We start from the raw sequence: 14,510 nt of genomic DNA, 5'->3' as shown, positions 1-14,510 counted from the left end.
CCTCACTTGGGTGTCCCCAGCTCGGCAAGGGACAGCGCAAGTAGGATCAGGCCAGGCCTCTCCTCTACCTGGTTCATTACGGGATGCTCAGCACCACACCTGGCACCTCCTACAACAGGAAGGCAACACTAAAAAGGATTCATTAAAGGGAGCTTCATTAAAAGTAAACAGGCAAGTACAGCACATAGCAGAGTACAGGGCCTGGGGGAGGGGAAGAGTGGAGCTCTGCTAATTTTCTCATCAGACGTCCTTCTCTATTACCGTCTCCTGGCTCCTGCTCTGAAAGTCAAGTGGAATTGTCAAGAGGAATCACCTGTGATCTAAAATGCAGTTTTCTTCCAAGAGGTATGTAAAATTGCCACCTTCCTATTTGGAGCCTCTGGGGACTGGGAATCAGAGCTGCTGAATTGGAGGGGCGGAGGAAAAAAACGCTGCTCTTTCCTCCAGTCTTCTCAGCCCCACTAGACCAGCCCTCAGCTGAAACAGAGATGAGGGAGTGGGCTCCTTAGCTCCAGGTAAGGAGACCAGCAAGTGCTGCCTGCCTGAGCCCAGGAGAAGGAGGGGAACTTTAAGTAAAGAAGAGGCTGCGTGATTATTCCCTTCCTCCTGTCCTGGGGGCAAGGAAATCAGAAGAATAGATTGTGCTCTGTCCTGATTTAGGTATCTTTGGAGTTAAAAAGGACTCAGGCAGGATGCTTCAGCCCTGCTTTCTTGCTGTGAGCCCCATCAGAATTTGGTTAACAAGGAGCTGGAGCATCTGAGACTACTGAAAAGCTGTGTGTATGTGCGTTTCTGTGCACGTCTGTCTCTGTAGCTATATAGAGATATATTTAAAAGAAGGTTAATTGGTCTCCTGGGAACTATAAAGAACTTGTTAGGTTCCTCTGTGTGAGCAGTGACTATATGAAGCCTAATTACCAAGCCTGAGTTATTCTTTTTTTTTTTTTTGGGGGGGGGGGGGGGGCGAGAGAGAGGAATCTCTAAGGTCCTTATTAAAACCTACAAAAAGTCTAAAGAATGATGGCATTAGAATTGATTTGTTCGTGTTGATCACAAGTGCAAAGCAAATAAAAACATTGAACTTTCCCCATGAAATACTAATAGGGGTCATATAGGCATGGCTTACACATCACTATTGTGGGCATAAACAGAAACCACTGTGCTGAGTGGCAAGAATAGCAGGCTGCAGACTTTCAGCTAAGGTGCACTCTTTATGCTTAGGACAGGAAAAATACACACTTAGATATTCTTGTAGGGAGCATTTTACAAAACAGCTATCATCTCAAATGTATTTTCAGGCTGATTAACTTTGTAAAATCAGAAATGGAAAAGAAAAAGACTTTTGTATGGGAAAATGCACACTGCTAGGAAACAGAAAATAGCCATTTAAAAAGAAGAAAAAAAAACCCCAATAACTCTAACGTGGCTTTGGTCTGAAATGCCCAAAAACATTTGCTTGGGATTTTTTGACTGTTCTTTAGACTTTGCTGAACCAAAGCTTTTTCTATGTGGAAGGGACACAGCTTAGGCAGCGGCAGCTTACAGCGCTCTGCCCATGTGGGCAACTCAGTTGTGGAGGAACTCTCAGGCAATACCTGCAATGACAACAAGAAAGTATGATGATGTCATTCCATCCCCCACATCCCACACAAATGGGTATTTTGAGAGCTGCATTTTCTGCGCATAGCTGTCCTACAAATAATGCACTAAGAGAATGCATACAGACTCTTTATGCCCTTACAGGTAGGGAAGTAGAGAGGCAGAAGTATGGAGAGTATCATATCCAGTTCCTGTTTTCTTTCTTTTTTTCTTTTTTTTTTTTTAATGGTGAGGAGAAATTTCCCAAAGGTCAACAATGACAAAGCCCAACTATGGACGTCAATCTAACCCTGGCTGATTTGCCCAAGGTCAGAGACAGTTTCTGGTGCAGCAGAGAAGCCAAGCCAGAACTCCATGTCCATAACTGTAAGACCTTCCTTCTCCTTGTCTTATGGGAGATTTAATTCTGAATCAGAAAAAAAAAAAAAAAATCCTCATAATTGGCACAACCTCTGTGAAAAACAGAACTCTGTTCATTAAGAGCCTTGCAGTGGCCAGGGACTATTTGGGAATATACTGTGTGGGGAAATAGCCTCTGTATTTCATAAATGTGCTATGTAAATGAATAACAAGAAGTCTAAAAAAAGCTAGCTTAAAAAACCTAGTCATCAGAGAACAGGGTTACAGTGAGAAGCAGAGAAAGGCTGAGTAGCGGGCGAGTTTTGTTGGCATAAAGCCATGCACGATAGACTCCACACACAGGTTGATAGACTCAAGGAGGTCAAGGTCTAAAAAATTGGTTCACTGCATTTTTTGCTCACTGCATTTCTTTCACTTCCTATGCACTGCAAGTCCTGTTTGCTAAGGGCCCAGAGAGTGTTTACTTCCAACATCAGGTCAGCACACCTTGAGGGGTATGGATACAGAGAATTACACCATGCTTAAAGAAACAGCACTGTTTAGGGAACTAATTTTTTTTTTTTTTTGACAGAAGTTTTGTTCAACTGGAATCAATTATTCTTAGCAAAACTGTATAATCCCCCATGTTTTTTCCCTGTGTGTTGGTACTGCTTTTCTTCCAAACACATACTACAACGCAGCTCAACTCCCTCTAAGAGCAATCTTATTGCAATTATTGCTCCTGGACTAATGTAAGGGAAAGTGACAAATCAAAAGTAACTCAAAATGTATTCCTATAACTTGAGGTGAACCCAAATTACCATTGCTTTCCAAAAGGCACTGGAAAAGTCTCTGACCTGCTGGAAGCAAGCAGCAAGCCTGCCAGCATTACAGATAATGCTGCAGTCTGCCTCTTTCTGACTTTAGCATCTTTATCTTAGCAAGCTGATACCACCTGAGAAATTTGACAGATATTATTAGTGAAGACCAAAACATGATATCTGTGCAAAGACAACTCCAGCTACTTTCAGTCCGAGCTGAAAAAAATAAGATTACTTGATTTGAAATGAGTGCTTATCTAACGTTCTTTCCTCGTTGGCATGCTTGCTTGCTACTGCACTTTCAAACAATGCATTAAGCTAAATCTCTCTGCAGTCACCAGCCAGCTTTCTTCGCAGAAAATAGGCTGGAGTGGGACCACTGGGAGAGAAAAATCTGCCCGCAACAACCTCCCCTGCAGCATCAGCAGCCCTGCTGCCAGTGTTAGTACATGTGAATCTCCAAAAAGGAAACTGCTCAGTAAAGGACTGAAACCAACCAGAAAACTTGACTCTTTCCTTGGCCAAGCCGAAAGAAATGCAAGTTTTGCCACAACAGTAATGAATATAAAGCATGAATTATGCCCTTGTACTAAGGAGCGTCTGCAGACCAGCCGAGAGAAGGCGGCCAGGCAGGGCAGGCAATGCGGCGGTCCTCTCAGGACCCTGAGCCAGGAACCCGAGCCACAGACCGACCTGGGGCCCATTTGGTTTCTTGCTTTGCTCAGTGGGCTGCGGATCAATTTCCCACAGCCCTGTGTGCGTGGCAGGACACTTGCTGTCCTGACGCTCTGCAGCCAACGTAGCACACTCTTTCTCCATTTCCCGACAGAGAGTCGTTGAACTGTTTCACTTGTACATTTTCCCTAAGCATCTGCTATAGACCACTGCTGGAGAGAAAATACCAGTGTAGGTAGATCCCTCAGCTTGATGTAATGTGGCCTCTCTCATCGGACACCATCTGACAGGCACCGGGCAGGCCTGCCCCTCCCCTAGCGCCCACCTTTCCCTGCTATTGTGCTTGGAGAGTTGAGGTGTCCTCGTACCAGAAGCCCCAGAAAACAGTGCTGCAGTTCCTACATACAGATGTGTCTGCGTACACGCGATCTGGCGGGCCATCTCCCGGTATATGCTGCATAAACTAATGCATCATCTTACCTTACATTCTGAAGTCCCTTCCACTTGCAAATCTTACTATTAGATATGTAATCATGAGATAACGTAAGCATCATCTTTATGCAAAAAAGATTCTAAATTCTAATATGCGTGTGGCCCTTTAAAACCAGAAAATAGCTCTTGAAGACTGGGTACCCCTCACATTTTCTGAATGTCTATCAGTGATGCCATTACTTTGTCAAAAATCCCAATAAATGCAAAGGTCTGACCTTCCCCCCCAGATAATTTCCTTTTCGTAATAGCAAGAAGACCCAACCAAGCAGTGAATTTCTGCGAGGATTATTGCACTTCTTGGGTGGCTGATATGACTTGGCCTCTGGCACCAAGCCATGCTACGTACTCCAGAAATGCACTGCATTTCATAGGTTATTGCTTGCATATTACTGCCGGGCAAGTGAACGCTCCATACGCTGGAACAAATTCAAACGCCTTGAAAGGAGATATCTTCCTCAGCGTTGGCATTCATGTGCTGTGGCTGTAAATTACGCCCAGAGTGTTCATTTTCTTTTTAAATGTGTTCTCATCTCATAATAATTAATGGTGTCAAGTTACTGGTGTGAAAAAAGCCTGACTTTACAACAACGATGGATTAATGAAATAACAGTCATGGCTGGAGTAGCAGCAATAAATTGTTAGAGAGGAGTGACACACCTGAAGTGATACTTCCAAAGGCATTAAATTATTTAGGTTTCAATGTTCCTCATAAATATTTGGCTTTTGTTGACATTTGTTTCTGCATTAAAAATGGAAGTCAGCAGCTTTGGCAAGAACAACTTTCTTGCTGATGAGCGTGGGGAAATTGGGCGCCTGTGCTTTCCAAGACATCCTCTCCCCCAGGGATAACCTCCTAATTCAGTGCTCATCTGTAGGTCTCAGAGGTTCACTCTTTGGGGAAGTGAAATCCAAACCCCACAGGCTCAGAAAGGTCTAGAAACCACACCAGTGAGCTCACAGGTCCAAATCTCTCTTTTTAAAACTAATATGAAGTGAGAAACTCTTGAAGCAGTAAAAATGGGGAGAAAACAGAGTAAGGAATTTCCACATAGATATACTTTTGATTAAATTTTTTATTCAATCCATTTTAATATTCAATATTATAACATACAAAATGCAAGAAGAAGAGGGACAGAGCCCTGCAGATATACTGGGGAGGAGGAAAATCTCATTTAGAACATTGGGAAACTTATTTGATGTCAGAGCACTGGATCAGGCTTTTGGAAACCATACCTAAGGGCAAGGCAAAAGGAAAAAATATATTCTCTCTGCTTATAATGTGTCTGACATGAGATCCTTAATTGCTGGCAAAAACTGGTACAAAAAATTGACTGCTGATATCAATGGAATTATATCACTTTGTAACAGTTGAAGACTCTGTATGCATTTCCTAATACTTATTATCAATTAAATTAGGTGTTGTAAATTGATAATTAGGTATTGTCAATTAGATTGTTTGGTAGGAAAAAAAACCCTCTGAAAATTGCAGATATTCTCTCAAACATCAAGTCAATTCAAATTATACAGCAAAACTAATAAATACTAAACGTTTTTGTAAAGCAAGTAGGTCCTAATGAAAAGACACCAAAATCATCGAGAAGCTTCCCAATGCAATAAAAAGCATTTGATTTCCTTTTTCCTTGAATATTTTGATTTCCAGACTAGAAGTTATCTTCACTGTATTCTCATGATGGCCTCACACTGTTCCTTTATCTCCACCAAGGCTTGCATCAGGCTGTGATCTGTCCCATGGGTCACCTTCATAATATTATAGGCCTTGAGGAGAGAACAGAAAGGGACATGTTAGTCATTGTGCAGACCATGAGAAGGGGTTGGTCCTTGCAGTGGGGAAGGGATATAAGTACTGGTCTTCAAGTGGGTGGCAGCTGGGGGCTTGAATGCATGGCATAGTAGAAATAGAAGTGAAGCATCCCAAAGTGTATAATGATTTGTCCCTGACAAAGGAGGAGGCACTGACAACGCATTATTCTTAGGTGTTAAAGTCCACAAATATATTGCACAGATGGATGTTTGGAATAATTGAGGAAGATATTTTTTGCACTGAGTCATGAAGACCCTTTTAAGAGTGGTCAACTGCTGCACCCAAGGTTTTGATATGTTATTTAAAAGACTGTGATGGTCATGATGTTAGTAGCCTCAGTCCTGTAAATAGAAAGGGATTAACGCTTAACCAATGGAATAAAGCACCTTAACTGTATCAGGAGAAACTATGCATAGCATCAAACAAATCAGTACACTAATAGTTTCACTCTAAAAAGGCATGCAGGGGAATGGGTCTTTGCTGCTTTTGCCAGGGATTATTTTCTCTGTGTGTTTGTCATCTTCTATTGCTAGGCCAATTTACGCTTGCTGATATTGCCTGTAGTGTTGCTGATTCCCTGCCACAGATATGTCTGAAATGCTCTTTGCCCAGCTCATGTTTAGATCATCACTTTTCATATGACATTTATGCTTCTTTCTATTAAATTCCTTGTGCAAGGAGAGAAGTACCAGATGGAAATGGATTCAGCAATTCTGAAGAAAGAACAAGTGAGCTAGAAGTGCACTGGTAGGAGAAAAGACATCAGAGATTTTTCCTCACCCCAAAATGAGGAATTGTAAAAAACTAAATGCAGCCTGTGTTTCAATGGGTTCCTGGTCCAGTCAGCTGAAAAAAATCAGCTAAATCAGCTTTGGATTGCAGAAAAAGGAACTTTTTGGAAACAAATGTTGAGGAAGGGGCCTCATTTAAATTGGAAAGATAAACATAAAAATAAATATATTCTTTGGTGGAATGACGGAAAGCCTACTTCCAAATTCTAGAGACTGGCAAGCATATGAAAATTCTAGCACAGTTTATTTTTGCTTCAAATTAGCTAATTCTTAAAAGAAGAGGAAGGCAGCAAAAGCTTGAAAGAACAAGTTGAAATAGCAGTCAAAACAAATCAGAGTATGCAAGGAGCTCTAAAAAGAGTCAAATATATTCTGAGCTACCACAATGCCCTACTACTAAATGATAAAACACCCGGTTAAACAGAACAATGGAAATGCTTTCATCACCATTAGAAATGCCCAAGAAATGTGAAATAAAATCAGAAATCCTGATTTTTTGCATATTTCTATTTTAGCAGAAATACAAAGCTGGTCATGTTTTTGCAAAATGTTTGCAAGTAAGTCATAATTATACTCCCTGAAAAGACTACCTAAACTGTTCTTCGTGTTCTGCTTTTCCTAATTTAACATATTGAGGAAATGTTGTAAAGAATAGATCATAGAAGTATTTCAGCATAGTAGAGTGTGAGGTATTAAGCTGTACAAGAGCTTTTTTTACAAAAAATAAATAATTGAAAAGGTAGTGTAAAAAGCAAGAATAAGAGCTAGTCCTTCCCTGGCTGAGACAGTGGGATGGAGAAAGATGAACACTTGCATGGTATTGGAATCCCTGCACAGTGCAGAGCAGGACAGCTGCAGGTGGGATCCTGTGCATGTTGCAGTGCAGCAACACATAGCTGCGCCCAGGCTAACTAGAAAGGACAGGATCACCCTAGAGCACAGTGGCCAGGTTAATTGGCCATGGATCCAGATACACTTGGTGCACAGTGTTAGCATGCCCTGGCCAAGAAAGCTGCTGGATTTATTGTGAATGACCCGTGCTAAGAGCTGTGCATTTGGATACATCTGAGTCGCAGTCCCAGATCAGTCCCAAGGGCAGCTGACCTTGATCTTTGGTTCAACTACAGGACAGAGGTCAGGCAGGGAGTGATGGACCTGGACACCCTGATGCAGGGCCAGAGACGTCCATATGGATATGCCTCCATTAAAAGGCAAAAATCCTTAATATCAAACCTGATCTTGAGATAATGCTACCATTGCTGAGTTCTCTCTCACTTCTAACATTTCCTTTCCATTTCCTTTCTTTCCTCAGTATAGCAGATAAGTACACCCAGTCTTTATCCTTTTGTTTCCTCAGAGAAAAAATCATTTTCATGCAATGCACTGTCTCACATGCTGCAGCAGGAGTCAGAACCAGTTGCATTGAAGTTAGAATAGCAATGACTTCTGTAATCCCCGAATTAAACCAGCATCAAGTTATGTAGTTGTTTTTTCAAAGGTCAGTGCAAAATGGGATAATTTCACCTCCCAAGCAAGGAATTGTTTTACTGGGCAGAAGCAGGAATATGCAGGCTCTCTCAACATTCCCCTGCTCTCCCAAATCGCCCAGCTAATCAGCAAAGTCAAGGCTGAGCAGAGTCTTGTGGTCCGTGTGGTCTTCCTCTCAGCTAAAAGAACAAATCTAATTATGAAAAACTATAGTAATCACAAAACAGCAACAAAGGCCACAGTGTCATCAACCACATACTGTCTCCCTGAAGAGTATAAAACCTATTAGATTAGTGGTATGGTTGTTACTCCATGAATGCAAATGAAATGCAGCACAGTCGTTTGTGCCTGATTTGCATGGGGATGGGACGGAATGCTGTCCTGGTTTCAGCTGGGATAGAGTTTATTTTCTTCCTAGTAGCTGGTACAGTGCTATGTCCTCAATTCAGTATGAGAAGAATGTTGATAACACACTGGTGTTTTCAGTTGTTGCCAAGTAATGTTTAGACTAAGTCAAGAATTTTTCAGATTCTCTCCCCCATCCCACTGGGTGGGGGAAGCGAGTGAGCGGCTGCGTGGTGCTTAGTTGCTGGCTGGGGTTAAACCACGACAGATGCCCATCACCACAGCTGCAGGGAGCTGTGTGCAGATGCAGGACGGCACCGCTCCATCACAGGGAAAGCAGAAAGCAAATGGCCACGTGCCAAACTGGCATGAAGTGAAGGCCAGCATTTCAGAGGGAGTATCTGTGGTTTTCCATCTCTATGGATTGAAGGGGACACTTGTTAAAGCAGGCATAGGAAAACCAAAAACTATCATAGTTACTATCAACCACAGCTGGTAAACAATTCAGCATTTGAAGCACGCACCTAGAGAAAGGGGATTTCTTCAGTGCTGCTGTGAAACCTGGCGGGGGCATGTTACCCCAGTTCCTGTGCTTTTTGCCTCCACACCAGGGATACAGTTAAGAAGGGAGACAATATTGTACCTATTGCAGGCCTTCATGAGACAAGACAGCCACGCTCATCAGCTCATGGGAGGACAAAGGTGCTCCTGCGACCGTGCCAGCCAAGTGCAGGGTCTGCAGGGGAAACTGGCAGGTCAGTGTCATACATGTGTGCATCCTCCTGCCTGCTCGTCCCCATCCCCACCAGCTATCGCTCAGTGGCTGGGCACCACTGCCCCTGCTCAAGGAAGTGCATGGGGACAGGCAGCCACCTCCGCCACCACCACGGCCCACAGGATGGAGCAGCAGCCGAGACAAGGCGCTGCAGCACTCACCGGCTCGCTTCCAGGAGACGATGCTTGGAAACTAAGTCATCGCCTTGAATCCAAGCCTTCCTCTTCACCCTGCCTGTCCTCCCAAACCGAGTCCAGCTCCACTCAGGTTATGGGCAACCAAAGAGGTGAGCTTACAGTGCTGTGAAGGTAATGAATGACACCTAACAAATATTTATGCTAATGAGCGCACCTCAGGGCAAATCTATACACTTGCTAGGGGCTCCCATGATCTCCAGAGACGCTGTCCCATCCTGGGCTCCTGCAGGAGTGCTGCTTCCCAGTCGAGAAACTTCTCTGTTCACAAGACAGCTTGTTGCAACTTTTGTTATTGCTGCTTTTTACAGTCATTCCAGGATCTTTAAATTAGGTTTGTCAGATGGGGGTCCAGCTATGGTCTTTTGCTGACAAAGGTTTTCCTGATCTATAATTCCATTTGTCCTCCCATCATTACATCTTTCATATATACATCTTTCATATATATATGTACATACATTTAAAAATGATACATTGGTTGTACAATAAACTAAGGGCTACCTTCAGGTTTTATTCCAGAAATAGAGTATTGCCTCTCTGTAACAATTCTGTTTCCAAAACCTGGCAAATGAGGTTCTGCAGGGCCTAATATACTTTTAGGGGGTGATTTCATTTTAATAGGTAACATAAAGCCCTCCATATTATTTAAGCCTTCTTTGGGGGTGCAGGGCAGAGAGCTAAACCCAAAGGGCACTGAGTAAGATGGTTATGATAGTGATTCCTTTTTGGGTGGCACAGAGGGCAGCAGTAAGGGCTGGGCTGCAGGGCTGTGTATGAAGATCTACTGGTCTTAACAGGCTGCGCATCTGATGCAGAGAGGCTGTCAATCTCCAGCAGCTCTGAGGCTGTGCCTGATTAAACAGGATTTATATGAGTGAGGTGAATTTCACTCAGATCTCAATTCCTCTGCACCTTCCACATCCTTCTCCTTAATGCCACGCTGAAATTAGTCTGACGAGGGCTCCAACAGGGTGCTATTCAGTGTCAGAGTGTATTAAGGAGAGTAATGAAGCAGAGAAGGTAATCGCGTTTCTGCTCTGAGCGTGTGGCACGCTCTGTTGACACATCTAATCACAAAGGGCTGAACTGTGTTCTCATATAACTCTAGGACAGTATCTGAGTTATACTAGGAATCGCATCCTTTACTTGCAACGAACTGGGAATTATATCTTGCTCTAATTTGTTCCAGTGTAGACAGCAATGAAGGGAATCAGTTTCAGATCTCATCCAAAGCAGCGTTGTGTCCTATGCTTACAAGTTGCATGGAGAAAGAGGATGACAAGAAGCTTTTCCTCCTCTCAGCTGTGCTCCCAGAGAGTGGGAGTTCAGTCTCTCCCTGTCTCATGCACGTGGGTGAAAAGGGGGACGCTGAACAGGGAATAGGCAAAACTGCAACAGGATTAGATTGTAAATGGTTCTGCATTTCAGCTGTAAAGCTGTGTCCTTGTGGACCACTAAGGGCTTGGAGACCACAGTTAGAGATGCACTGAGGTATGGCATAGAATGGTAAGCAGCACCTTATTGTCCCTTTTCAGGGAAAGAGGAGATCACAGAAACCTTGAAAAAAGGTTTCTGTGTTAGGCATTGCTCAGCATTCAAAGGATAATACAGTAGCAATCTGGCTTGCAATGGGCAACTTCTTCACTAAAAACATACGAAACCCCACCACAACTTCCATCTTCACTGATGAGCAGCATTCAGATGTTTCTAGGGGAATTCACTCCAGTTTAATTTAATGCAGTATCATATTAGAAATGCAATTAGAAGAATGCCTGTTGATATATTGCAGCAGTATCAATGAAAATAGAAGCTCCTCTGACTGAAGTCTCACTCCACCTGCTAAAAAGGAAAGCCTGAATGTTTGGAAATTATAAATATTATGGGGGAAATAGCAGAGCAGATTACCTGGCACATGACAGACATATGACTTACTTCTGAATAGTGCATGGAAAATAGAATCTGCTTTTTAATGGTCAGAATTGGCCATAATTTAAGTTAAATATATCAAGTGAAGATTTAACTTACCAAGACTTAGTAAGACTGGCATCATATTAAATACTAATTTATTATTTCAACATGTGGAAATTATCAGTTATTCAGCTTGCATAATTAATCAGATGTTAAAACCAAATAGATATGGGGGTTGAAAAAAGTAAGTACAAAATACGAAGTTATCTAGAGAGTCATGGCTGATACTAATCTTATAGGAGTTCCAGGCAGGAGTAAAAACCACTTCTTCCCCCCACTCCCCAGCAGACACCCATCCCCTTCTATCCCAAGCAGCTGCCCTAACTCTTTGCCACAAGACTAGCTCTTCCTATAGTATGGACATTAAACAAAGGGGACATACAGCTAACCTCTGCTCTTCTTTCCAACACTGGTGCCAGCACTGGGGCCCTCTCCTGCCCAGCAGCAACAGCCAAGTAGCTGGGCTGGGTGGCTTTCTGCAGCACCCAGCAAAAGCAATGAGGAGGCTGCATCAGGCACTGGCGGTGGGCTGAGAGACAAGAGTGGGAATCGCACAGAGCTCAGACTGTCTTCAGGCCAAGCTGACCACAGGACAATCAATAATACAAGGGAATAAGCATAAGACCGATTTGAGGGGAACTGGAGGCAGCACATCTTCAAGGGGGCAAAAAACACTCTAGCAGTGATTGAGGGCTTGAGATGGGAAGCAAGTGAGAACCTACATCCTGAGGACATGTTGCACATGGAAGGGGATTCTTCAATATATTTAAGATGATACTAACAGCAATATAATGGCAGCACAAATAAGAGCCTGGGGTAGGAGGAAATGAATATAAAAGTCAGCTCAGGTACAAGAAGGATGGCTTAAAGCTGAAATGTAACTAGCAAAGCACAAGCTGCAAAACCTGATCAAAGAAGAGAAGGATGATGAAAGATATAGAAACAGGAGGGATCAAGAAGCACACCTGTTGATTTGAGTGTGGCTCACAATAAAATACAAGCATTAAAGGCAAAGTTCTCCAATCTGAAATCACAGTTCCCTGACAGGGAATAAGGAGCGTAGAAACTGCAGCTCTGCTCCTGTTCTTGTACTTTCAGTGCTCCCAGATTCACTTTGCTACGGTGAGAAGGAGAGTATGAGGCACTGAGGTATTTTTGTCTCTTCAGCTCTAATAGTAATTTTTCATTCAGGCACCTCTGAGCTATCGAACTGTAATTAGCGGTGACTGATACTGGAGGAAGTCAGTGCCTGAAATGCTGAGCAACAGTGACCCATCACCACACTCAGCTGCAGCCTGGGGAAACACCTCTGATGGAAAAAGCAGTGAGGAGTATCCAAAGGCATAAGGTACAGTCGGGGGGGGGGGCACAGCAGGTTCAGGGGAAGTGAGGGAGGGGGACAGAGAAGAAACAGTTCACAATACTGACCTGTTTCAAGGTCTCCAGCGCTTGAGGAAACATGTCTTGACTGTACTGCAGTTTGCCCACTCGCATCAGCTGGACAGCCCTCAGTGGATGGAAACCAGGATAATAGAGTCTGCAGAGGAAAAGGAGGAAAATGTGTCACTGTCAGCTCTCACCTTCACAGTCATTGCCTCTGCGGAGAGCTATTAGGGTGGGACTGCAAAGTCATTGTGAATGTTAATAAGGTACTCAGAGAAAATTAGCTGCACTACTGAGAAGCATGAAATACTGAGGGGAATTAGCAAATTATTACTCTCCATCTCAGAGGAATGCCTTTAACATTATCCTGTTAGAAAGTGACGGGAATGGGATTATTTAATTCGTTACTGTTGGATAATATAATAGCATTTACTGTACTTAGTGTTGCAAACAGAGGTCATTCACAATTTCAGGTCTCTGGAGAGGTATAATTTTAAGAGGAAGCTTCAGCAGGGAACCCAGTCCTGGATCCTCCAAGATGAAGGAGAGGGACTGCAGGGAAAACAGGTATGTAACATTGAGGCTACTGTTTCTGAGGGTTTGCTTGCTGGTCCCTGTTGCAGAAAGAACTCGTGCTGCATGTTCAAGGAAAAATCTTGGCTTGGCTTGTGCATGTAGGCAAGGTGTTTGCTAGCATGAGGATACACATTCTGTTCTTACTCAATTAATTTCACAGAAGCAGAGGTTTTCCATCAATCTCACTGGAGTTAATAAAAAAAGAACTATGCTCTCTTCTTTTCTAGGAAGTAGATGGAGAGCAATGTCATCATTAGTTCCTCTCAGGATGTTCTTGAAAAGTCCATGCTTTCATGGTGGTCACTCTGCATTTCCAAATCCTGCTGGCCCTTGGCTCACAACACCTGAATCTTACCCCAGCCCTGTGTCCTGGATGTGGAGAGCACGGTATCTCGGAAGAGCAACCTGGGGGCTGCAGAAAGCTGTGGACATGACTTGCCTGGAACTGGCCAGTAGGAAACATGAGGTGAAGGGACACACCTGGAAGTTAAGTCAAGTCACCTGCAAAAGATCTTAGATCTTTTTTGACTAACTACACAAATGAAAGAATAAAAGCCTTAAGCATGACTCACCAAAGACAAATGTCCTATTTGATCAAACAGCATTTTATTTCCTCAAGTACACCAGCAGTGTGCTTGAGAAGTGTCTAAAAAAATACAAAATTTGTCACAACGGCAGGAAGAAGAGCAGACAAGCTTCCCAAAATCTATTCTTTGAAGAATTTTTTTGTGTGTTTATGCCAACCTATGATCATAGGTCTTCATGGGAATTGCTAATGAATGATTGCAGTCAGAAAGACACTTAAATCTGCATAAGTATGATTAAATGTATGCTAAGACGTTAAACGATGTAAATTTGCACAATGTATAGGAATCCTCTGCTAAGTGTGCATGCAAATGAATGAGTTATCTTTCTCCATTATTTTTCACTAATGAAAATGCAAACACAATTAAATACAAGTAATTGTTTAAATGGCAGTGTATCTGGCTGTCCTTACAAATCTCAAATACAGATGTGTAAATATCATGGAAAATATTTTCACACCCCTTTTCTGCTGATCCCATGCAGTTTCAGTGAAGACATACACAAACACATGGGACGCATGCCTGGCAGGATCTCAGGAGCAACAGCTCTTGATCTGTCAAAGCCTCTCACGAAGCAACAGAAATCAACGCCTCAATGAGAATAATCCATCCCGAATTGCCACAAGCACCACTTGTTCAGACCCCTTGTGGGTTGCAT

The 14,510-nt window shown here is 43.0% G+C and overlaps 1 protein-coding gene across 4 annotated transcripts in view; it reads right to left on the bottom strand.

The window, feature by feature from the left end:
- Window positions 1-4,984: 4,984 nt before the first annotated feature.
- SMYD3 (SET and MYND domain containing 3) overlaps window positions 4,985-14,510 on the bottom strand; it is a 440,712-nt gene continuing 431,186 nt past the window's right edge. For all 4 annotated transcript variants that reach the window (XM_075043152.1, XM_075043153.1, XM_075043155.1 and 1 more), the window contains 2 exons: window positions 12,738-12,846; window positions 4,985-5,702 (listed from right to left, as the gene is read on the bottom strand). In XM_075043152.1, the coding sequence (XP_074899253.1) occupies window positions 5,601-5,702; window positions 12,738-12,846 (211 nt within the window). In that variant the 3' untranslated portion in view covers window positions 4,985-5,600. The remainder of the gene's footprint in view (window positions 5,703-12,737; window positions 12,847-14,510) is intronic.

Source organism: Buteo buteo, chromosome 12, assembly GCF_964188355.1.
Source record: "Buteo buteo chromosome 12, bButBut1.hap1.1, whole genome shotgun sequence".
Taxonomy (NCBI): Eukaryota; Metazoa; Chordata; class Aves; order Accipitriformes; family Accipitridae; genus Buteo; species Buteo buteo.
Note: the sequence above shows the minus strand (reverse complement) of the source record. Positions and strands in the feature narration are given on the sequence as shown.